This window comes from Pecten maximus, chromosome 4 (assembly GCF_902652985.1).
Source record: "Pecten maximus chromosome 4, xPecMax1.1, whole genome shotgun sequence".
Taxonomy (NCBI): domain Eukaryota; kingdom Metazoa; phylum Mollusca; class Bivalvia; order Pectinida; family Pectinidae; genus Pecten; species Pecten maximus.
In genome coordinates, this window is record NC_047018.1 from 9,927,872 (window position 1) to 9,954,938 (window position 27,067).

At 35.2% G+C, this 27,067-nt stretch overlaps 4 protein-coding genes across 4 annotated transcripts in view; 3 read left to right on the forward strand and 1 right to left on the reverse strand.

Annotated features, from left to right (window-relative positions):
- Positions 1 to 11,273: 11,273 nt before the first annotated feature.
- On the forward strand, positions 11,274 to 14,172 carry LOC117324878 (acid-sensing ion channel 1-like). Its single transcript, XM_033880705.1, has 7 exons — positions 11,274 to 11,317; positions 11,551 to 11,715; positions 11,920 to 12,044; positions 12,848 to 13,026; positions 13,479 to 13,585; positions 13,832 to 13,888; positions 14,151 to 14,172. Exons 1-7 carry the CDS (start codon positions 11,274 to 11,276, stop codon positions 14,170 to 14,172), a joined length of 699 nt encoding a protein of 232 aa, XP_033736596.1.
- Positions 14,173 to 14,586: 414 nt separating this feature from the next.
- On the forward strand, positions 14,587 to 18,871 carry LOC117325184. Its single transcript, XM_033881185.1, has 3 exons — positions 14,587 to 15,579; positions 15,960 to 16,051; positions 17,634 to 18,871. Exons 1-3 carry the CDS (start codon positions 14,621 to 14,623, stop codon positions 17,858 to 17,860), a joined length of 1,278 nt encoding a protein of 425 aa, XP_033737076.1. The 5' UTR covers positions 14,587 to 14,620; the 3' UTR covers positions 17,861 to 18,871.
- LOC117325187 overlaps positions 14,600 to 27,067 on the reverse strand; it is a 52,476-nt gene continuing 40,008 nt past the window's right edge. The window contains exons 6-7 of the transcript XR_004532209.1: positions 17,594 to 17,906; positions 14,600 to 14,827 (exon numbers count right to left, since the gene is read on the reverse strand). The gene's annotated coding sequence lies outside the window, so the exon portion shown is untranslated. The remainder of the gene's footprint in view (positions 14,828 to 17,593; positions 17,907 to 27,067) is intronic.
- On the forward strand, positions 24,192 to 27,057 carry LOC117325182 (beta-1,3-galactosyltransferase 1-like). Its single transcript, XM_033881183.1, has one exon. The coding sequence runs from the start codon at positions 24,264 to 24,266 to the stop codon at positions 25,692 to 25,694; it is 1,431 nt and encodes a 476-aa protein (XP_033737074.1). The 5' UTR covers positions 24,192 to 24,263; the 3' UTR covers positions 25,695 to 27,057.

The following is a 27,067-nucleotide window of genomic DNA, read 5'->3' on the forward strand; positions in this document are numbered from 1 at the left end:
AATAAAGGTGTGTTCGAGTAAAACTTTGGTTAATAATATGATAATAATATTTATTCAGGCAACGCATTCAGTACAGTACAGTACATAGTATCACATATAAAAACACAAGTGTTTCAATATTTTCTGAGTAAAAATTGATAAATAATTAATAAATACTATCACATAAATGTTGTTGTGTTATCACAATTGGTAGTTTGCCATATGATACTGACAGTATGTACAAAGCACTTTATTTTTTTACCAGAACATTTTATTTTGGCTTTACCTAGGATTGCCCATGAAAGCTGGAGTGCAGCTTATTTCCAATGGGGTCCTCGATTTAAAGAATCTTAATTAAAAATATTTATTCGAAAATTTAGCAAAATATAACCACGAATTGTCAAGGTTCAGTATCTGATAATGGTGTCGATATGACGGTAAAACTCTTACACTTTCTTACAAACTAAAAATTACAAATGGAGTGAAAGTATCAAGTACACTTCAAATATAAGATGGTAACAGCAGTGCAGGTTGAGTTTTTCAAGGGTTGGGGATCCCCCTACCAGCGAGGTCCTCTCAACATGCACCACGTGCACAGAATCACAGAGAAAACAACATTGCGATGACTTCATTATAAAATTCATAATCATTAGATGTTAAAAAATGTTGTGTACAGAATATATTTAAAATAGATGATTCCATTCATTGATCATAGTTAAAATTTTGACTCATCACAGAAAAAATTGAATCATCATAGATATCTTGGTCGCAAAGTGCATCCATACGTGTTTGGAAATTTGTGCATGCACAGAACAACTTATTATTGCAAAATGTGTGATAAAAAAACAAAAACAACAACAACAACAACAAAAACAACAACAAAAAACACAAAAATGAACTTTACATGTAGAGAGTAATTTGTCGTATGTATAAAGTGTTTAACACTGTCTAGTCACGCTTTAGAGATGACTTTTGTGGACAGGAGTGCAAGACGAGAATAAATTGTTTTATAGTGATCAGATACTTAATTTTAAAATCGTATATTATTTTATATATTATCATTTTGAGTTTTTAAAATAAAAACGTAGAATGTCTAGCTTTTAGTATAAACAGAGACATATATCACATATTTTCCGTACTATACTATCAGTATGATATTGTAATTTTTGTTTTTTTTGTAAAGGGTACGATTATTTTTCTAATTGACCGGTATTACTGCATAATTATATATGTACATGTTTCAACCCGACTGTTTTGTATATTTTAATGGCACCACAGATATTAACTATGTGTATTTACCCTTGATAACACATTCCGCCTGGACAAGCACATGTCCACCTAGCCTATATCTATCTCCTTTTACGAATTCGTTATGTGATAACTTGCTCAATACTTGGCCTATTTATTCGCGTGAACACTCATTCGAAAGATCAAACTATAAAAACTACAATCTTAAAAAAAACCTGTCCTTTGACATCATAACAGTGCGTGGTATATATATATATATAGATTGGGACTCCGTGTCCTTTTGGAAAACACGGTTGCGGACACTTAATTTTTGTAATTGAGGGAAAGTGTTAGTTTCACCAGAGACCTATATAACTCTAATGTCTATTATACTTGATATTTTTATTCAGATTTTATACACATAAAGTAATTACATGATACAGTAAGAAACAAAGACAACTTTCACACACACTTGCATACACAGACTGTATATATAACTTGAATACAGAGTATGTGGCTTAGCTATAACTATAATAGGTGAATAATACACGGAGAAAAAAACCTTTCATAGAAGGCAGCATCTGGTATAAAATAATATGATAGAGGTGATGACAAAATGCATGAATCAATTCTTTCTGTCTATTGATAAAAAATATTACGAAAAATCCTCCGTTTGTGAGTGAATAAAGTGTACCTACCATTTATGGTTGATGTATATTTCCCCATATTGTAATAGTCCACAAGTATTCTCTTTACACTTTCAAACATGAGTTGTTCCCCTTTAACACGATGTTTATAGATATATTGTTTAACAATGAGTATAATAAGGTTATGTATGTCATATTGTTTACCTATTTTTCCAAACAATATTTTTTTTTTTTTTTTGACAGATTTAAATATATAGAAGTTTTTTTCAAATATCCCATTTTCAAGTAATATCCACAGCCTCTCAACGTGTTCACATTCATAAAACATAGGTAAAAGTGTTTTAACTTCTTCTTTACAAAATGTTCAAGACGGATCGTCATATATATTTATCTTAGTAAGGTAGTCATTTGTTGCCCATATTCTATGTATAAGCCTGTATTGGAGCCATCTCAACGAGACATCATTCGTTGTTTCAACACTGTTATTTGATTTTTTTTAGTTCAATTTCACTAGTTTCTAATATATTGGACCATTTTTCAATGTACTTTGTATTAAACTTGAGTCTAGAAATAAAAATGCCGTACATGTCTCTACAGCCTTTCATGTATTTTATAATAGCTTCCACATAAATTGGAATAAAAGGATGTGCAAAGTCGACTATGGTGTGGTTTTGACTAAACTCAGACCATATATTTCTAATAGATTGTCTCAGCCCGTTAAAGAGTGTATGAGGTGGGGGAAAATCATATATTCTGCAAAAATCTTCATAAGAATATACACAGTTATTATTTTTTCAAATCAAGTCCGACAGATATCTTATTCCTTTATCAAATCAAGTTTGATAACAAAAACCTGGGGTATTATTCACTTTGATACTGGTAATATATCAGATTGGCATTTTGATTAGGTCATGTGGCTTAATCTCAATGTTTCTAATATACTCCACATAGGTTGAAAAGACTTCTTTCCAGAATGGATTTTTGTATTTCCGTGAAAGGTTTATATAATATTTGTCTCCCAACACTAACAACTTGTTAATATTTGTGCCACATACATCTAACAGCAATGTTTTCCATCTGGCATCCGAGTTGACGATTCTACGTATCCAAGTTAATTTCAAGGATTTTATAAATGAAGAAATATGTGTCATTCTACAGCCACCATCTTTGTAGTCCTGTACAGTTTGACTCCTGGCAACTCTATCTCCAGAATTCCATACAAATTTAAAGCAAATATTCTCCAATTCTTTCAAAAATTTATCGTCAGGTTTTGGAATGCTTGTAAATAAATGTGTTAGTTTGGGAATGATAAGTGACTTTATCACAGTAATTTTACCTGATACACTTATTCTTCTTTTATGCCAGTGTTTTAGAGAATTATTAATTTCATTAAGTTTGGCTCTGCAGTTTAGTTCAGGCATTGCCACCAGGTTGATACTAAAAATAATTCCTAGTACATTGAAAGGCTGGTTTGTCCAATCAAGATTCCAATCATCACAGAATCTGTTCAAAGAGTTTTTAGTTGAACATTTCCAAACTGCCTTAGTTTTATCAAAGTTAGGAGTTAAACCAGAGTATTTAGAGAATTGGTCAAGAAGGTCCAAAGTTTTCTTTAAAGCTTTTTCACTACCATTTAAAAAAAATTCCAGTGTCATCAGCATACTGAAATAATTTGTACTCTTTGTTAAATATCTTGATACCTTTCACATCTCTATTTGATCTAATTAGGATACCCATACTTTCTACACACAAAACAAAAATATATGGTGAGATAGGATCACCTTGTGAGCAACCCCTTCCTATATTGAAGACGCTTGAAAAAATACCATTTTGCAGTACACAAAGCTTAGCATCATGATATAAAACTTTTATCCAATAGATAAATTCAGGACCAAAGTTTCCACTCGGCTATTTTTGACCATTTGTAGAGACTCTGACATGTCTCGGCCATGGGACAGAACCTGATGCATGAGTCTTCATCACAGATGTGAACACTAAAGTGAGGCAGTGTCAATTGAGACATTCGAACAAAGAAAGTTGTACTGCAAGATCTACAAGGTTTTTATTAGCACTCTTGTTGGTACACTTTTATGTGCGACAAGAGGTCAGCAAAAATTACAACAACATAATACAATACATAATTTTGTACAGAATAGCGAAACACATATTTCTCATACATTTAGACAAAGTTTGTAGCACACACTGCAAGAAGAGAAAAGAGATGAGGATTAAAATTCCATCATCACTCCGATTTCTTTCAGACATTAATTTCCAAAGCTGCTGGGAAAAAAAAGTAAAAGGGATCTGTAACTCACCTTTTTACCATAGCTCTTGTTAGGCGATCCATAGACCCTTAATTGTTTCAAACTTTAAACATACATGTATATCTAACTTATGTTAAAGAATCGGACCGATTAGATCTACTCTATTCTTTATTTTGCAACTATTTATCATGATGCTTGCTTATTAGGTTGACCGCAAATTGAATTTTAAGCCAAAAAGTCAGTCTTTTAAATAGAAAAAAAATCTTGTTTTGAGTTCATTATGATGAATGTCTACGCTTTTAAATAACAGTTTTATGACTGTCAATCTTTACCAATATACATACATACATACATACACACACACACCCACACTGTATCATAAACAAGGAGCAGAGAGGCTGTGCTGGCGGGATATTGTTGAACTCTCGATACCGTACATGAATTTTAATTAGGATGATTGATTTATCAGACTTATATCTCATACGTATATTAAATACGACAATAAAATCTATCAAGTTCCTCGTCCTATAATTGTCCGACTATACATGTGATAGCAACAGCGAGATAGAGATCCTGTAAGAATGCTAGGATTATTAGGAATTCCATCATACCGAGTCACAGAACAGCAGACTATTTGAGAAAATAATTGATATTTTAAGCTTCTTTATAATGACGTTAATGACAAATATCTTATCCATGTACAGTGTTGTCTCATTAGATAATACTGTATCCTTTACATCATGCTGAACCTGATGCGCTGAACGATATATATTATTTCTTTGGAAACAACCCCATCTATGACTTGTAAAGAAATAAACAAGGAAACATCACGACAGATAGGGATTAATATGGTATATATCAACTGATACATTTGATGGATGATTTTTGAAAAAAATGTTGATGGAAAATTGACAAATGACTTATTTTACTGGGTTCGTGTCCTAATCTGTAATACAATAGTTTCGCCAAGGAGATAATAAACTATTGACTTTGAAATAACAAGTATTTCCAAATGCGATAATCCACGTTTAATTGCTTGCTTTCTATACTGTCATGTGTGACACCGGTCCGCTCCTCCCTCCGGTGAAACTGTATCAATATTGATATCCATGCTAGTTAATACACACGAGAGATGGGCTAGTGGATTGTACTGTATTTCTACCTATTGCTCACATGTTGGTGTAAGTAGGGAAATAGCAACAGCATTTTATTTTGTGGACATCCGATGACATTTCTTTTGTGTAAACGTGATTTAATTCTGTGAAATAATCGCTTTCAAAATTGCGTAAGGAGAATTGCTTCAGACACTGGTGCAGATTCCGATTACAAGTATCAGGATGGGAAAGATAAATCCTTCGAAAAGTTTTGGAAAGCAAAATATTGTCGATGTTTGGCAGCGGGCAACCAATAAACATGACACGAAGTCATCAATAAACAAAAACACTGAAGAACGTTGGCAGTCTTCAACTAAACAGTTGATCAGTAAGTTCCATGCCAGCACCACATTCCATGGTATGCGGTTTGCATTCGGTGCTGATATCTCCATTAAACGAAGGTGAGTGTTGTTTTATTTTGTTTTCATCCATTAGTTATTCAATCATAGAAAAGTACGTAAAAATGGTTTCAATGGTGAATTGATATACTGTAAATCTTCAGTATCACTGGTAGGGTTTAACAATAGTTAAATAAATGTCATTACAGTAATTGGTTAGCACTGTAAATCTTCATTATCACTGGTAAGGTATAGATAATTAAATGTCGTTACAGTAATTGGTTAACACTGTAAATCTTCAATATCACTGGTAAGGTATAGATAATTAAATGTCGTTACAGTAATTGGTTAACACTGTAAATCTTCATTATCACTGGTAAGGTATAGATAATTAAATGTCGTTACAGTAATTGGTTAACATTGTAAATCTTCATTATCACTGGTAAGGTATAGATAATTAAATGTCGTTACAGTAATTGGTTAACACTGTAAATCTTCGTTATCACTGGTAGGATATAACAATAGATGGTTAACTGTCGTTACTGTAATTGGTTGCAACGCATATATAGAGCATCAGTGTAAGGTTAGGTGCTTATTGGTCAAAGTATCTTAGAGAAGAAATCGCGGTGAAAAGGCATACAAAATTAATGTGAAACTGGTAATGTAATATTTTAACTTGCTTGATAATAAAATACTTACAAATTTCTAAATTTTTGACAATCTTGACTCTTAAAAAAATACTTAATCTTATTTAACATCACCTGTGCGTATGGTTTTGTAAAGAATAAGTTCAAAGTAAATATGATGACAAAATCAAAGTATAAAAGAAAAAAAATGGATGTGATATGTGTGCTATATAATTTAATTTTGTATTAAGACATTTTTTCAAGGTTGTGACGATGAAAACATTCAAAGACAATCTTGCATATTAAGGAAGTATAAACAAGTTAGAATGCTTAATCGTAAAGTAAAAAAGCCCTTATCAACATTAACAGTAGACTAGACCCAGAAACTTCATTATCAACATTAATCGCAGTTTCATAAACACCATTGTCAACATGAATCGTAGATTCATAAACACCCTTGTCACATTAATCGCAGATTCAGAAACCTCCTTATCAACATTAATCGTAGACCCAGAAACCCAATTATCAACATTTATCGTAGACTCAGAAACCTCCTAATCAACATTAATCGTAGACTCAGAAACCTTCATTATCAACATTAATCGTAGATTCAGAAACCTCCTTATCAACATTAATCGTAGATTCAGAAACTTCATTATCAACATTAATCGTAGACTAAGAAACCTCCTTATCAACATTAATCGTAGATTCAGAAACCTCCTTATCAACATTAATCGTAGATTCAGAAACTTCATTATCAACATTAATCGTAGATTCAGAAACCTCCTTATCAACATTAATCGTAGACTCAGAAACCTTCTTATCAACATTAATCGTAGATTCAGAAACCCCCTTATCAACATTAATCGTAGACTCAGAAACCTCCTTATCAACATTAATCGTAGATTCAGAAACCTCCTTATCAACATTAATCGTAGACTCAGAAACCTCCTTATCAATATTAATCGTAGATTCAGAAACCTCCTTATCAACATTAATCGTAGACCCAGAAACCTCCTTATCAGCATTAATCGTAGATTCAGAAACCCCCTTATCAACATTAATCGTAGACCCAGAAACCTCCTTATCAGCATTAATCGTAGATTCAGAAACCTCCTTATCAACATTAATCGTAGACTCAGAAACCTCCTTATCAATATTAATCGTAGACTCAGAAACCTCCTTATCAACATTAATCGTAGACCCAGAAACCTCCTTATCAGCATTAATCGTAGATTCAGAAACCTCCTTATCAACATTAATCGTAGACTCAGAAACCTCCTTATCAATATTAATCGTAGACTCAGAAACCTCCTAATCAACATTAATCGTAGACTCAGAAACCCCCTTATCAACATTAATCGTAGACTCAGAAACCTCCTTATCAATATTAATCGTAGACTCAGAAACCTCCTTATCAATATTAATCGTAGACTAAGAAACCTCCTTATCAATATTAATCGTAGACTCAGAAACCTCCTTATCAACATTAATCGTAGACTCAGAAACCTCCTTATCAATATTAATCGTAGACTCAGAAACCTTCTTATCAGCATTAATCGTAGACTCAGAAACCTCCTTATCAATATTAATCGTAGATTCAGAAACCTCCTTATCAACATTAATCGTAGACTCAGAAACCTCCTAATCAACATTAATCGTAGACTCAGAAACCTCCTTATCAACATTAATCGTAGACTTAGAAACTTCATTATCAACATTAATCGTAGACTAAGAAACCTCCTTATCAACAGTAATCGTAGACTCAGAAACCTCCTTATCAACATTAATCGTAGACTCAGAAACACCCTTATCAACATTAATCGTAGACTCAGAAACCTCCTAATCAACATTAATCGTAGACTCAGAAACTTCATTATCAACATTAATCGTAGATTCAGAAACCTCCTTATCAACATTAATCGTAGACTCAGAAACCCTCTTATCAACATTAATCGTAGACTCAGAAACCTCCTTATCAACATTAATCGTAGACTCAGAAACCTCCTTATCAACATTAATCGTAGACTAAGAAACCCTCTTATCAACATTAATCGTAGACTCAGAAACCTCCTTATCAACATTAATCGTAGACTCAGAAACCTCCTTATCAACATCAATCGTAGACTCAGAAACCTCCTTATCAACATTAATCGTAGACTCAGAAACCTCCTTATCAACATTAATCGTAGACTAAGAAACCTCCTTATCAATATTAATCGTAGACTCGGAAACCTCCTTATCAACATTAATCGTAGACTCGGAAACCTCCTAATCAACATTAATCGTAGACTCAGAAACCCTCTTATCAACATTAATCGTAGACTAAGAAACCTCCTTATCAATATTAATCGTAGACTCAGAAATCCCCTTATCAACATTAATCGTAGACTCAGAAACCTCCTTATCAACATTAATCGTAGACTAAGAAACCTCCTTATCAATATTAATCGTAGACTCAGAAATCCCCTTATCAACATTAATCGTAGACTCAGAAACCTCCTTATCAACATTAATCGTAGACTCAGAAACCCTCTTATCAACATTAATCGTAGACTCAGAAACCTCCTAATCAACATTAATCGTAGACTCAGAAACCCTCTTATCAACATTAATCGTAGACTCAGAAACCTCCTAATCAACATTAATCGTAGACTCAGAAACCCTCTTATCAACATTAATCGTAGACTCAGAAACCTCCTTATCAACATTAATCGTAGACTCAGAAACCTCCTAATCAACATTAATCGTAGACTCAGAAACCCCGTTATCAACATTAATCGTAGACTCAGAAACCTCCTAATCAACATTAATCGTAGACTCAGAAACCTCCTTATCAACATTAATCGTAGACTCAGAAACCTCCTAATCAACATTAATCGTAGACTCAGAAACCTCCTTATCAACATTAATCGTAGACTCAGAAACCCTCTTATCAACATTAATCGTAGACTCAGAAACCCCTAATCAACATTAATCGTAGACTCAGAAACCTCCTTATCAACATTAATCGTAGACTCAGAAACCCTCTTATCAACATTAATCGTAGACTCAGAAACCTCCTTATCAACATGAATCGTAGACTCAGAAACCCCTTATCAACATTAATTGTAGACTCAGAAACTTCATTATCAACATTAATCGTAGACTCAGAAACCTCCATATCAACATTAATCGTTGACTAACGTATTCTTCAACGTTTTAAGTGATTGAACTCAGTTTTGTGTCTCCTTACATTAAAAGTAATTATAAAGAGCGATTTTCCGGCAATGGTTAGACGTGCATGATGCAGATATATCCCTTTAAATGACGGAGAGGTAAAGGAAATGATCACAATAGTTGATATCGGACTAGTATATATCATCATGATGAATCCCCATACAATAGATTAAAGCTGATTATTTTTGTACGGACTGCAACTCATCTGAGCACCATACTGAACTATTTCCACGAATATCAATTTGAAATTCAATTACGTTGAAGGGAATAACTTTTAAACATCTGTCACCAGCAATTAAGTGATGTTTTGTTTCACAGGGGCTTGGCACGATTTTCCAAATGATAGTCCATATATATATGTATATAGTACATATATATATTTAGACTATCATTTGGAAAATCGTGCCAAGCCCCTGTGTTTTGTTTCGTACATTTGCACCTTGATAAAACGGGCACGTACCTTAAAAGTAACAGATCAGCCAAATTTCAACACGTCATCGTGAATCGGTCTCTAAATAGTTTTCGCCACATTTCAAAACAATAGTTTTATGCATTTAGGTTGATAAAGGTGTAGTTTTGTAGGTTCACCTGCTATTCAATATAACTCATTTGCTGATTTCTGTATTACGTTTCCATTAATAACATTTACAATATTTACAATATTAAGCGCTGGAATAGTTATTTGTCATTTAGGGAAAAAAACTTTCTACAATATATTGCATGAATGTTTAACACAGCTAATTTTAAGATAAGGAATATTTTAAAACTAACGCATGTCACGGGTATACATACTGTATTCACGCAGGTACATATCCTAATATTTCGGTGTTAGTTATAGTACTTAATGCTTATCATCTATTAAATCTCTATGCCGACAGATCAGCATAACTGCTAAAGGCAGAAATATGATTATTTCATGTGGCGATATAGATCATCTATTAAATATTGGATTTCTATATCTAATGAATCCCCGTGAGACAACAATGATTGCATGGATGTAAACAGATTTAATGCGTTATTGAGAACTAACGAGTAACGATATTCCGTACTAAACCTTGACCTGAATTTCTTAATTATACGAGGTGGATAGGCTGTAATGAACGGCTACAAATCCAAAGTACTATTGTTTATAACACAAGTTATGTTTCTGTAAGAGTTCACACACATCATTATCTTACTGAATTGTCTTCGAATTTCCTCGCTCCAACGTCTCTCGGGTCATTGTTGTTAATAACTGCTACATGTATTAAAAGAATGTCTTCCTTCATTATGCAATCTTCTCTCCTTCCCCTTTGACCTCAATTGTCTTTCGTTGAAACGCCGTCCTGCCTCATGTAGTCTTACTTACTAAACAGTCCTCTTTTACGGTTTAGTTCAGTTTTGCCCTTATCCTAATCGTCGCCTTTCTTTACACTCTAGCCTTTCTTCTCGGCATTATTGTTGTTATCTCCTCCTAGCATCGTCATTCATGACATGTTTTCTCTACCTCATACGCCATCCCTTTTCCTCCATTCGCATTCACTTTTCATTGATTTTTTGACATCATCGTCGTTGTTCATGGAACCGTATACCCTAAGAATAAGGCGGGACTGATACATAGTAAAACGTGGGAATTGTGTCTGTATAGACATACTTTAGCTTGATTCCAAACTTAACACCTGCGGGCATTACATACTATTAGTTTGTGACTTACAGAGTGATATGGATTTCCCTGTGCGTTCTCAGCACGTGCCTTCTAGCCATAGATATTACAGAGAGGATACAGCATTACATATCGTATCCGGTATCTGTGAACCTCCAGGTAAAATATACAGAAAACATGGAGTTTCCCGCCGTCACTATTTGCAACCAAAATAGTTTCAGGTAAGTTATTCAGCCTACAGTGTAGAAAGCAAACTTCTTACTATATTGGAAAATCTAGAAAGAAATAATAGTTCGAAAGCAATTTACAATAAATAAATACATTTTTTGGGTATTTGTCATTTATGATACACAAACTTGCAAAATATGATGTCTGTTAAATATGAAACTATACTAAAAACCAGGACTCATGTTTACTACGATCCTATCTAAGTTAAATTATCTCGTGGTTGAAGGAGGACGCTGTCGTTGAAAAACGGACATTACGAGATATTGAAGGCGTTATATGAGAAGGAGGACTCGTCAAGGGGTAGGGATGTTTTACTGGAGAGGTCGATCAACGTTACAATGGAGACATTGTACACAAACAATTCTCACCGTGCAGAGGACCTCATTGTGACGTAAGAACGTCTCTATTGACACTCGGAACAGTGATAATATCTAAAAACCTCACTATATGTTACATATTTGAAAGATAGCAGACATGTTTTGTACTGTAAAACTTATTAATAAAACTTCCAATGATGTAAAGTTGATTTATAAGTCTAAATAGCAATACTACATAAGCTGTAGATCAAAGATGGTATTATTTTTATGTTTTATAGTTGCAAATGGAAAGGAGAAGCTTGTAACTGGTCTGACTTCAAACCTGTGTTGACCCAACATGGACAATGTTTCACTTTCCTTGGTAACACGACCACCGAGGACGGTCGTATCGTCGACTCGCCAGGTAAGGTTCATATCCTAGGTAACCCGTCCACAGGACGGGACTGTCAGAACGTTGACTCTCCATGTAAGCCTCATATCCTCGGTAACCCGTCCACTGGGCAGGAACTGTCAGAGCGTTGACTCGCCAGGTAAATATCGTATCCTGGGTTACATGTCCACTGAGTGGGAAATGTCAGAGCGTTGACGCGCCAGGTAAGTCTCATATCCTAGGTTACCCGTCCACTGCGTGGAAACTGTCAGAGCGTTGACTCGCAAGGTAAGTCTCATATCCTGGGTTACCCGTCCACTGAGTGGGAACTGTCAGAGCGTTGACGCGCCAGGTAAGTCTCATATCCTAGGTTACCCGTCCACTGCGTGGAAACTGTCAGAGCGTTGACTCGCAAGGTAAGTCTCATATCCTGGGTTACCCGTCCACTGAGTGGGAACTGTCAGAGCGTTGACGCGCCATGTTTGTCTCATATCCCAGGTTACCCGACCTCAGGATGGGAGCTGTCAGAGCGTCGACTCGATAGATAAAGCTTATACTCTAAGCATTTGACATGAACGACCAAAGGTTCGACCAAAGGAAAATTTGGGTCTGTAAATTGATATTTTATGAATGCTTGATGAAACATGTTTCTTTCCAATTTTTCGAGGAGGTCACAATAAATTTAGAATCTAACAAATTAGATATTTGTTTCTGTATAATAATGATAATAAGAATAATTTGTTTTTGATTGATTATTGTTACTTAGGATCAAATCTATCTATCTTAAATAGCGTTGTTAATCACAAAACATTGTGATTTTTCGTTGTTAAACATAGGAGTGGATAACGGTTTAGAACTGGTGTTGAATGTGGAAGACTATGACAGTATGGTGGGACCACACAGCAGCAGCGGGGTGAAGGTCGTCCTCCACCACGACACCGAAGTCCCCATGCCCGAATTCGGTAACGAGCTCCCCACGGGTCGACACGGCTTCATGGACGTTCAGGTCTCTAAGGTATGGACGAGTTTAGCATTATATGTTACGCAATGTACATCATTCTTTGATAAAAACAACAACAATAATGGTGTAAGTTTTGTTCTTTTATTTAACAACTCTTTCGCTTCAATTCGTTAGTAATGTAGAACAAATGAATAACTAACAAACAAAATGAATAAATAAATACACGTAAAGCATAATTTGCTAATATACAAATATGGTTAGAATTCAAGGCTACATTGTGTGACAGTCCAGTTAGTTGAGATATGTTTGTCACAGACAATTGTTGTTATTACTTCTGTAGAATAGCTATGGCGTCCAAAATCCCGAAACTCAAAAACAGAAAATTGCTTAATGTAAACGTTTCATTCTTATAATACAGCAAAAAGAAAAAAGAAAAAGAAAACAAAATGCTTCTCTCGAACCATTTATAGAGTGCTTTGTTATAATAAGAGTGTCATTCGGTTAAGGCGCAGAACGTTCCTCCTCCCCACGGAAACTGTGTGGACCGTACTCTGATGTATATGGGAACTTACTCCTACACAGTTGGAGCCTGCCAAATGGAATGTGAGATGCAGTATGTGTCAGCTCTGTGTCATTGTCGACCGATACACATGCCTCGGGGAATGAGTAAGTGTGTTTCTATGAATAGAAAATATATATTATAATGTCGCTGAGATAAAAACTCAAAGAAGAAGATTTCATAAAAAAAAATGGGTATTATGGAACCTTCAAGTAATCAGGAAGAGGCTGAAAGTACCACTTTTAATTTCCGAATGTTTGTATCGCATGCGTACCTGACTTTATTCCTTAAACGTTTCAGGTTCTCTCCCGTCTTGCAACGTTGTGCAATACAACAGATGTTTGGTGGAATCGAAAGGTATCAACATCTTTCTTTTCTTAATAGTTCGGCAAGCACTCTCATATCAAATTGTATCTTTTCTTAATAGTTCGGCAAGCATTCTCATATCAAATTGTATCATTTCTTAACAGTTCGGCAAGCATTCTCATATCAAATTGAATCATTTATTTATAATTTGGCAAGCATTCTCATATCAAATTGTATCATTTCTTAACAGTTCGGCAAGCATTCTCATATCAAAATTTTTAAAAGGATATTAAAAGTATTGGATTTTTTACAGTGAAATACCGCCGACTCCATGACGATACGTGCAGCTGTCCCGTGCCATGTGCTCAGACCTGGTACCAACCTGATCTCTCCTATGGTGCACTATCTAGATTTTCTTCTAATAAAAGGAAAATTTTTCAAAATCTTAATCTCAGAAATCGATTGAGGCATTCACGTGAGATGGCTTTCCGAGAAGAAATGGACTTTTATAAATTAAATAAGCAACATTTGCATCTTGACAAAGTAAGTTTACCAAGCTTTTACCGTGTATTGAATAATCTGGAGACTGTCGATTCGACACTTAATAGGTCTAGCAATATAATACGGCGTTTCAACTTCGACATTCAACGTACACGGAAGTACCTAGAAAAAGGCCACGAGGTGTACCATAGGTACCGAACATATTCATATTTACTTGACAAAACGCGTTTGGGTATTGACTTCTTGGAACTAACGTCTTACCTTGATAGTCAGGTTCGCTTTATGGAATCAACCGACAGGCCTGACAAATGGAAAGCATATTATGACATGATGCTATCTAAAGCTAAATCTAGCCGACAAGCTATAAAAACAGTGTTGAAGGAGGAGGATTTCTTACCCTGGCTCTCGCAGCAGTATCCAAACATTTGGTTTAATGAAAATGACTTACAAACGGACTCTACATCACATGTGTTTACTGTCGACGCCGATCTGCAATGGATGACAATCCATAAAACTATGGTTAACAGCAGGGATACAATCAATCGTTACATTGAATTGGCCAAGTCTTACATGGAAGGTGGAAACAGTAATTTGAGGCAACTGCAGAAACTTAACTCAACTTCAGTTAGGTTGGCAAACGACTTTCAGCAACAACGGGAAAGCATGGACATGTTTTATAAAGAAAAAGTTGTCAGCAACCTAAACCATCTCAGTCACGTGTTGAACCTACGATCAGAACCGATGACTTCCGTGATATCTACATTCGATAAAAAATGCACCACAATGTACATCACTAAGGGTATACGAAAGGCCAGCATGTATCTCAATATGACTGTTGATTATCTTTCACAATATTTTAAGAGAAGACGAATACTCCAGACGATTGCTATACATTTTGACTCGAATGAAATGAAATATTTCATGGAAGAGGTGAGAACATATGCGTCGGGAACATTTCATAACAAGGAATTCAGTATGGAGTCAGTGGATTGTCTGGAAATGCTGCTGGATGAGTATTATGCCATGCTGACGGTATACGTATTAATCAAACCAGCTTTCACGGAATTTAAATATCAGTTCGATTATAAACATTTCAGTAATATCATGCCATCACTACGTGAAATAAAGAACTTTAACTTCGAAAAAGTTGAGCTCCTGGAGGTGGTATTGGTGTTGGACGAGGTCAGGATGATCACGGGCGAGTTTAAACAATCTCTCCTCATGAATCAACAATTTTACAGGTAAACCATGAAACACATCGTCTACTGAAAGAAAATAATTATCTACTAATCAATATATCATACCAAACCCTGACGGTAAATACAGCAAATTAATATAGCATACCAAACCCTATCGGTAAATACAGCGAATCAATTTAGCATACTGAACCCTTAACGATTTATTGATTTATTTATTTTAAAAAATCATTGTAAAAAGTCAGTAGCATACTTCAGAAACTTATATTGTATTCAGTTTTTAAAAGGTATAATGTTAATATTTTTCGGAACTAAACTGAGAATTAGGTAGATGCGATGATAATTTATACATTTTTTTTTAGTTAAGGAAGGAAAAGGAAAACAAATGGCATTAACTAATTAAACTGTACTGTTTTATTACCTAGAGATAACTTCCTTCACCTGAATGTCTTGTTCCATGAACTGAGATACGATCAGCTCACCCAACAAATCGACTACACGATTTTCGCTCTCATGGGTATGTACAATATATATTGGTAAGATGCACTGACAAGAAATCCATGCGTTTGTGTATATGGCCTTGTACCATGGTTGCGGTTATTTTTCTTTGAAGATGACTGTTGCATAAAGTCGATAGTCTGAGAATGGGCGGAGCTTAGGAATACAATAACTACCCTAATACATTGTTTGGGGTGGAGCCTAGGTGTGCAGTAACTTCCTAGTTATTTTTCACTGTTAGACCGAGATAATGTTCGTGTATCAATTTACAGTCATTTCCAGAGAAAAATAGCTACAGCACTGTTCACTACAAAACAACATCAGTTCTGTGGTTCTTAACACCTTCTTTACGTCAAAATCATTATAAAAAAAACGATTCAAGGTTATTTTGTCCATGAATACTATTATGAAAGACTATCTGATGTCTTCTTCAAACATTTTATATCTGCTTGAATTAGAATGTCACTAGTTCCCGACATTGTAAGGTATTACGATAACAGGAAACGCGTAATAAACACTATTTGTGAGTTATTTGCGGATTCCATTGTACGTATTTCTACATTCGTCGCAGGTATTTCCGAACGCAATATGAATATGCTCTGTTAGACATATGAAAACAACAAAAAAAGACATCCTTAACTCGATGTGACCAACGAAAGTGTGCCTAAACTGTCAAAAATCGAACTTGTGTGCTTCTTACACTATTATCCACAAATGATTTACAAAATATAGTGTTGATATTGTGTTTCCTGTCATCTGTACACCTTAAAAATGTAAGATAGGAGATATATTAATTGATTATGTACCAAATTCGAGCGCGATACCAGTTTTGACGGTCAAAATACGATCTCGTATGATGGGTATTTTGGACGATAAAAACGGTAAATTTGCTGTCAAACCAAGTGTGTATTATGAAGCATTGCATGTCTGTTGGAATCCGTATAGAACATCACGTGGTCGTCTCCACACACGAGTTCTAGGAATTGGTATTAAATCGAGTTTCATCTGATTAGACGACTTGACCCAAATGTTTGTTGTAAGAATAGTACTGATCGCGCTAATACTTGATGTTTTAATAAGGCGGCGTAAACACTGTTAAATCATGATTACCATTTAGTGTAGTAAAACTTTATCATAAAGCTGCTCTATAACTTATCAATAGATTCCACGTGAACTGTATTCGTACGCGTGAGAAATGACTTCTTATAACTACGGAATGGAAATCAATCCCTAAACAGTAGTTGGAACACCATGTTTGGTGGAACCATATTTTGATGGAGTGTTCCTATCATCAATATTTGCGATTACGAAAAAATATCTCTCCGATGGTCAAAAAGCGACGTCCGTCTATCGTACATTACAATAGAACTGAACCTAATCAGGCCACATCACATAATGATAGTCGCTCAACAATTAAAAACTGTTATTATTTTGTAAGTGAATTCAGAATTCTAAATAATTTAAAAAGTAATAAATGAAAAATCATAAAGACTGTATTCATGACAGACACTTCTATGTATTTCTAATTGAGAAAACTGATCTCTCGCAAAAATAACACTACCTTTGTTATAACCTATTTTCTGGTGGGTTTTTTTCCTCAGGCGATATAGGTGGAGCAATGGGTCTGTGCATCGGAGCCAGTGCGCTAAGCGTTTTCGAGATCATTGACTTCGTCACCGTGTTGATGGGGTTTCTCATGGTTAAAAAGACACTTCCATCCAAACCACGGTCCAAAATCATCCACGTCGAACCTAAGGATGAGTCCAAAGGGAAAACGACACCTCTACCATCTGTTAACACCAAACAAAATCAGACCCTTGACAACTAAGATACTCAGGATGCCAGAAAATGTGAAGGTTCGGGCGTTGTTTAAGCTGGAAAAGAGAGAAATGTTTCCAAATCAAACATTATATCGAAAGGATATTTATCAATCTCGGTAAAATAGCAACGTGTGTAGATTTCAGGGTTGGAACTCTACCGGGAGAAACTATATCCTAGTTGATGTATCAACCCTACCCACTTAAGTAGCGAACAATATGTACTAGTAACTTAATTCGAAGTTGTGAAAACAGTAAATTATAGTCAGGTAATAAAGGTTTCATACCTTGTGTGACCTCTTGACCTACCACACTTACTTTAATATACAATACATTCCATACCTTGTGTGACCTCTTGACCTACTTCACGTACTTTATAGTACAATACATTCCATACCTTGTGTGACCTCTTGACCTACTTCACGTACTTTATAGTACAATACATTCCATACCTTGTGTGACCTCTTGACCTGCTACACGTACTTTATAGTTCAATACATTTAATACCTTGTGTGACCTCTTGACCTGCTACACGTACTTTATAGTTCAATACATTCCATACCTTGTTTGACCTTTTGACTTACCTCATCTACTTTATAGTACAATATAGTCCATACCTTGTGTGACCTCTTCACCTACCATACACGTACTTTATAGTTAGTTATATTCCATATCTTGTGTGACCTCTTGGCCATCTACACGTACTTTATAGTACAATACATTCCATACATTGTGTGACCTCTTGACCTAGCATAATTACTTTATTATACAATACATTCCATACCTTGTGTGACCTCCTGACCTACTATACACGTTCTTTATAGTACAAAACATTCCATACCTTGTGTGACCTCTTGACCCACTTCACGTACTTTATAGTACAATACATTCCATACCTTGTGTGACCTCTTGACCCACTATACACGTACTTTATAGTACAATAAATTCCATATCTTGTGTGACCTCTTGACCTTCTACACGTACTTTATAGTACAATACATTCCATACCTTGTGTGACCTCTTGACCCACTATACACGTACTTTATAGTGCAATATATTCCATACCTTGTGTGACCTCTTGAACTACTATACACGTACTTTATAGTACAACACATTCCATACCTTGTGTGACCTCTTGACCCACTTCACGTACTTTATAGTACAATATATTCCATACCTTGTGTGACCTTTTGACCCACTTTACGTACTTTAAGGTACAAAACATTCCATATCTTGTGTGACCTCTTGACCTACTTCACTTACTTTATAGTACAATATATTCCATATCTTGTTTGACCTCTTGATCTACTATACACGTACGTTATAGTACAATACATTCCATACCTTGTGTGACCTCTTGACCCACTTCACGTCCTTTATAGTACAACACATTCCATATCTTGCGTGACCTCTTGACCCAGTTCACGTACTTTATAGTACAATACATTCCATACCTTGTGTGACTTCTTCACCCAGTTCATGTACTTTATAGTACCATACATTCCATACCTTGTGTGACATATTGACCTACTATACACGTACTTTATAGTACAATAAATTCCATATCTTGTGTGACCTCTTGACCTACTACAGTACTTTATAGTACAATACATTCCATACCTTGTGTGACCTATTGACCTACTATACACGTACTTTATAGTACAATAAATTCCATATCTTGTGTGACCTCTTGACCTACTACAGTACTTTATAGTACAATACATTCCATATCTTGTGTGACCTTTTGACCTACTTCACGTACTTTATAGTACAATACATTCCATATCTTGTGTGACCTTTTGACCTACTTCACGTACTTTATAGTACAATACATTCCATATCTTGTGTGACCTCTTGACCTACTTCACAGCCTAGTACATTCAAAAATTTCAAATATATTTGGTTTTTCTATCAATAAATTTTGATTGCATTGTCTGGTGACATGTCGAGCTAATTTGCATTATCAACCAATGGACAGGTCAGAGACGAGAACTGAATATAGCAAGGAGTACTGTGGTTTGTACATATCAAACAATGTTATGTGTGAAATGTATTGTTATGTATGTGTAGTAGTGTTACGTGCGTTGTTTTGTATGTGTAGTAGTGTTAAATGTGTTGTTTTGTATGTGTATTAGTGTTAAGTGTATTGTTTTGTATGTGTAGTAGTGTTAAGTGTATTGTTTTGTATGTGTATTAGTGTTAAGGGTATTGTTTTGTATGTGTAGTAGTGTTAAGTGTATTGTTATGTATGTGTAGTAGTGTTAAGTGTATTGTTATGTATGTGTAGTAGTGTTAAGTGTATTGTTTTGTATGTGTACGTACGTGTTCACGTGTCTTGTTATGTCTTGTCGTCGTGTTCCGTGTCTTGTTTTGTCTGTGTCGTCGTGTTCCGTGTTTGTTCTGTCTGTGTCGTCGTGTTCCGTGTGGTTGTTTGTATGTGTAGTAGTGTTAAGTGCGTTGTTTTGTATGTGTAGTAGTGTTAAGTGTATTGTTTTGTATGTGTAGTAGTGTTAAGTGTATTGTTTTGTATGTGTAGTAGTGTTAAGTGTATTGTTTTGTATGTGTAGTAGTGTTAATATTGTTTGTCAGTTCAGGACAACGCATCGACCAGTGCAGAAGGATTTTGCTTTGTGTGTTACATGTATCAAATTTGATGATTAAATGGCATCACTGGCACAGAGGCCGATGCGTTGTGAACAGCCTTTAGGTGTTTTAGAATGTTTTTTTTTTAGAAGTTGGAATATAACTGACCTTTTGAAGAAGTTTCTAGATCTGCAAATCATTTTTGTATAAATGTGTCACGTAGACGCTGTCTGACTTTCATTCATGTGTAATTTATTGACAAATATGTATGTATATCCAGTATCATTAAAAATCTGTTTCACATTATCTAACCACTTATACCTCATTTGTTCATTACGATTCAAAAATCGACATTAGCCTTTATGATATATTGTCAAAAGTTGATTTCAAAAATTGAATATTTTTATCTTGACTTTCAGTTCTACTAGGTATCTTCCCAACTCTCCGTAAATCACAGTTTGGCGTATTAGATCTAACAGTTCTAGAGATTTCAGATCTTCATATCCCCAGAAATTTCAGCTCCATATAACAAACATGATTCTACTAGCGAATCGAATAACTTAAGTTGTAAAACATCAGGGATTGCATGATTTCGTATTTTTCTAAAAAATGAGAATATATATGGACTTTGTGCTTGTTCGATAAGCTTACGTCTAGCATTTACAAAGTTTCCGTTGGATTTAAAAGTAACACTGATATACGCGAAGCAGTCTCATCAGTGTACAATAAATACCTCTATCAGAGTGTGGAGTTCTCTGGTTATCTTATCACTTAAATTTTCAAGGGAGACACTTCCTATTGACATCGGGGAGAGATTTTCCACTTGCCGGACCCCGACCGGACAGGGCAAAAGTACGAGGTTTCCGAATGGAAGTTTACACACAATTTAATATAATGGTAGATGATATATATCATTTTAATATTTAAAAGATTTACCTTTTATTCCGCTTTTATTCATTTTCTAACACAGGCCAGTACTCCAAATTGTATCATACGCCTTTCGGAAATCAGTAAACGTGCAATAAAGTTTTTACCAGCTGATACTTAAAGAGAAATCAACGAATGCATAATAAAATGTTATTATTGTAGACTGTTTATTAAGCCTGCCTGATTTTTAGATATCAGATCAACTGAATCGGAATACTTCTTAAGTTTGTTATTGATTACACTTGTAAATAGTTTTCCTAGACACCTTATCAAAGCAAAAGCGCTGCAGTTGTTACATGTAGGGTCATCAGGATTTCCTTTATTTTTTATTATAGTTTTGATCATACCAAATGTCCTATTTTCCGGTATAAGACCGGTATCAAACACAATATCAAATACATGTAGTTTACAATTTATTGATATTATATCGGGTGACGACTTTTTAATGTATGCATTTAAAAGTTTGTCTTTACCGGGCGCCTGACTATTTTTCAATTGTTCCGACATTGTACTATCAAGTATATCGTCACTTTCGTCATGGGTTGTGTTATTATCTTCAATTATTATCTCAAGATCGTTACTATCGTCGCCATCTTGATTTCCATTTTGATTTAGTAAACACAGGACCGACACGACAGTGTCGTCCTGCTGTTGACCAGTTCCCTAAGGAGCTGCGACATGCGGCCTCCCCATGAAATATTCAAGTTTCCAATGGGAATTCGCTGTATAAACTTCACTTAGTCTATCATTATCGTCCCTTGGTAAAAATAATTCAGATATGTAGTGATTCGTAACAGGAGTGTCCACGCGGAATATAGTTCTTGTAAACCATGTCTTTCTGTATCAACTATGATCTACAGAAACTGTTCTGAAACGATCATTTACGTATTGTATTCTTAAGGTTTTGAAATGTAAATGATACACGAGTTACGACAAGGAAAAGACATCCAAGTTTACGCATCAATAATGTAGAACGTCACGTCTACGGGGAATACTATGAGAGTATGAGTACGGCGTGATACAACGCGACCAACATGTCGACCCCTCAATTAAAGTCAATCTCTCTAGATAAGTATGTTATAGGAACAACGGATAGGCCAATCGGTTGTGATCAATACAGAGGTGGGGTAAACCACAGATGAGCAGTCGTTATTTGATTGTTTCTGGTATATATTTCAAAATAAAGAATGTCCCGTTTATTATACCGGGGTTACAATAGTTAACTTCTCCGTTTCCCGTTTGTTATCGGGGTTACAATAGTTAACATCTAAATTACTTTTTATAATCTCGGGGTTACAATAGTTAACTTCTTCATTTTCCGTTTATTAAGGATTGAATAAAGTTATGTTGAGGTGTATGGGGAGATAAATCTCAATAGGTCTTGAGACAAATTTATTACAAACTGCGAACCTCAAGAACTATTGATGTTTATACTCCCATACACCTTTACATAACTTTATTCAATCCTCATATTAATATTTTTCTGATATTTTTGTATAATACTTTGTCCTTGACGAAAAGGGACTTGTGCAATTCTACCACGGAACTTACCGAAATGTACGTCATCACTCTTCGTCTACATATGGTTATTACTTTCAGGATTTCTTTTGTGAACAAACTTATAAACGAATTAAAACCAATATTATTTTTAATGGAATTTATTTCATATAAATATGATCACTTTTGAAAAGGAATTAAAAAATATAGTCCCCTGCTTTTAGAATGAAAAATGTATTCCTCCGCCGGAGTTGATATAGTTCATTGAAAAATGACTTGAATTAACTGTGGTAGGTTAATTGAGTCTGAATTAAGTGAAAATAAAAATATTATACCATGGTTACAATAGTTAACTTCTCCATTTCCCGCTTATAATACCGGGGTTACAATAGTTAACTTTCCCGTTTATTATATCATGGTTACAATAATTAACTTCTCCATTTCCCGTTTATTATACTGGGATTACAAAAGTTAAACTTCTCCATTTTTATCAGCATATTGTAATTCGATTTGAATTGCATTTGTATCTCACGAAGTCTTTAACTGTTAAATTCAAAGATATCCTTACTAACTCAAGCATACAAGCACACGATGTAAATGTTGAAACTGGTAGAATTGAATTATTTGCAAGTAAAACTGTGAAAACTTTGAGAAGTTTTTGTAAATACATATTTCATGCTCCGTCCAATATCTCTACTGAATAACTGAATTGGGTTAGGCAGCATTTGTTCTGTTTCTTTATTTTGTTTGCCTAAGATAGTGTGTTATATACATTTTTGGTATGAATTATAAGTATCTCGGTTTTTATTCTCCGCCATCTTGTCCAAATAAATTGTAATGTACGTTTATGTATCATATAATTCATATATGTTGTGTAATATTCGGAAATAAACTGAATTGAATTGTTCTTTTGTATTTTACCAATGTATACTTAAACCGTTACGTTCCGAAACTCGTGCGCTCTTGTTCACATCTCCTTCCCATTCTGAGATTTACAAAGCATATTTATAATAGAAACCAACATTTCTGTATCGTGGGTACATAAATCTAAGTACATTTCCCAGTGTGTATTTCATGTTACCTTCGAAATGAATAAAGGAGTTTTTAAAAAGTCAAATGTTTTGAGCACACAACTTTTGTAATAAAACAGTTTATAATATAGTTTGGACTTTGTTCTTCTGCTCTCGTTACACATGTTAGGATAAAACAAAAGTCACTTATTAACTTACACAGTTGCAAACCTTGTTCGGGAGGTCTAGTGTTACCAACTTAGTGTTTAGTAAGTAGGTAAAAACCTATTGTGCTTCACCATGACCGGCATTTAACTTAACGGAGATATCCGCTACATCAACACAGAGTTAAAAGGATTTGATATGGAAGTCGCGATATCTTTATGAATACTAGTGTATGGGAACGAGCGAAGTCGTAAAGATGAGAAAACTAAAACTCCATTTTTCGACTGTTATTTTACTTCTGCGAGATCCAAAAATTTGTCTTCTATTGTTTCTTATAGGAGCAGGAATTGTGTTACATTTGCGTACACGACACGAAAGCGTCAGAATAGATGAACGTGCTGCCAACTTTCGACAACGTCTCCTGCATCAAGACTTAAGCGATGAAAGAGAAAATGATAGAGGATACATGGAAACAGAAAATCAGGGAATTAAGGAGGAGAAAAGGGAAAAATCATTGTTACAGAGTCAGCGACAGGAATATGCTCGAGCTGCTAGTAACCTAAAGCTTATACCGGACTTACACCACCAACATCGGGTGAACATTGACCAGCACAGGGATCAAGAGAAGACACCAAGTGAAACACTTTCAAAGTTTTCTCCTAAACTGTATCCACTTGATTTCAATTTAACCAGAATTCTGCACCAGTACAAAAGGAAAGAAAATGCTGATTTACAACCAATCAATGTGTTAAATTATCGCTATTTAATCAATCCAGGTCACACCTGTAGTGGGTCAGATCTCATACGGGTTTTATTCATTGTTAAAAGCTCCCCACACCATTTTTCACAACGAGAAATCATTCGCGATACTTGGGCTGACAGAAAACGGTTCCCGTGGGCTCGGACAATCTTTTCCTTTGGAATACCAAACAAAAACAACGTGACGTTAGCAGATCTACACGAGGAATCCGTTAGACACCAAGACATTTTCCTTGTTAGTTACCTGGATAGCTATTTAAACCTAACCTTGAAGACAATGAGTGGGTTGAAGTGGGCGGTAAGCAACTGTCACCGTGCTATGCATGTCGTTTCTGTAGACGATGATGTATACGTCGCACCCGATTTATTACTCAGCTTTCTGGACAATCTTCCTCGGTGGAAAGCAGAAACATTATTCTCTGGCCATCGTCTTACAGGCACGAAACCAATACGGGTCTCTTCATCCAAATGGTACACACCAAAGACTGAGTACCCTTTCAAAAATTACCCGCCTTATATTTTCGGAGGATTTGTTATTATGTCTATGTCAACAGTGAGGAACTTCACGATAGCAGCTATGTATACCAAACTATTTAAATTTGAGGATGTGTATTTAGGAATTCTAGCGTCCAAACTTGGAATAAAGATCCGAGATAATATATTCGTTAACTCAGGACGGGCATTCACCGTATCATCCGCATTCAAAACCACAATTGCTTCTCATTATTACGGTAATCCAAAAGATTTAAGAAAAGCGTGGGACTGCCATTTGAGTATCCTAGACCAGCACGAAGATAAGGCAGTGTTTTGTGACTATATAGGCAAGCGACTAAAGCAGCTGAAATCTGAAATAAATAGTATAGCCGACTGGATGGAATTCGTACAGAAAAGGTCAAGCACTTGAAGTTGGTATCCAGTAATGAGTGGTGTTCCTACTTTTTATTTTAGATAGGGTTTGGACAACCTTCCATACCAATGTAAACATGATGTAACCGATTTAAATTTTCAGTTTTCAAGAATAATTAAAGACGTGAAGGAAAAATACTAACACCTCGCCTTTCACAAGGCCAGGATAACAAGATGTAGGAGGCGTTTGAAAATAACCCCGTGTATTTAGTTAATTTATCAGATATGTTTTATTTCCCTATCATATCTCGACGAATAAAAGGTGAACTACAAAATGGTTGATGTTTTGAGGCAGTGAGAGAGTTTAGTTAGTTTCAGTAGATACATTATTTTACAAATATTTTATATATTACTATCATTTTTAAAAAGGTAATTTACCTACGTGGTGGATACACATTTCTTTGATTTATCCGATACTAAAAAAGACGTCTGTTGGTGCCTTTACCCATGATCGCTAGATGTTTTATCATAGCTTGGTTATCATGTTAAATAACGCGGAAACCATTTGTGCTGTTGAAGAGAGGACAGGTTTTTATTGGAGATAGGTCCCCAGTGGGAAATAAGGTTAGTTATTCAACACCTGTATGAGGGACGGGTTTGTACGGTGACGTCCTAAAGGAGAGATCGTTCTTTGTACAATGAAGTTTTATTATATACTTACCTGTTACATACCACAGGCCTAGGTGGACGGTACAACGATTGACAACGTGTGAAGGAGCGATTTACCATATTCCATTATCCCCTGAATAACAATGCATAGCCAGCCTTAATGTATTCTTGTAGTCCAACGGACCAGAACTGTAGAGAGTGGTGTTGTTAATCTCTTAACCAGGGACCACTTGGTAATGTTTACATAAGTACTCTGGACAATACTTAAAATCGATCTGTTCCGTTATATGTACGAACCCTATTTAACTTCCTTACAATCAGCGATTACACAATACAAATACAGCTTTAACCACGTTGTTCACTTCTTTAGCCTGGGGTAGAATATGTAACTTTAATCTTGTCTTTTAAGAGGGGTAGTCATCACTCTGTTTTCGCTAGACATGTCAAATACATTACTTAGCGTACGGCACTGGTATGTTGTGTTTTTGTTTATCCAACTTGAATGGTTTATAAACAGCTTACAACTCATTTTAGGAATGCGCAAAATTCTTCAATTGATGTTAATTAAGAGCCTTCCTAGTTTTTTTTATAACATAAAAACTCAACCAAGTTAAGCTTCGTGATCCCCTATGGGTACATCTTCATTAGATTTTCTTCAAATCTGCTCAGTTACATCAACAATTCGTAAGTGAAATATGTAATAAACTTCTAAAATCAAGTAACATCCGCGGACAATGACAGAAAAGCATGGGCTTGTTTATC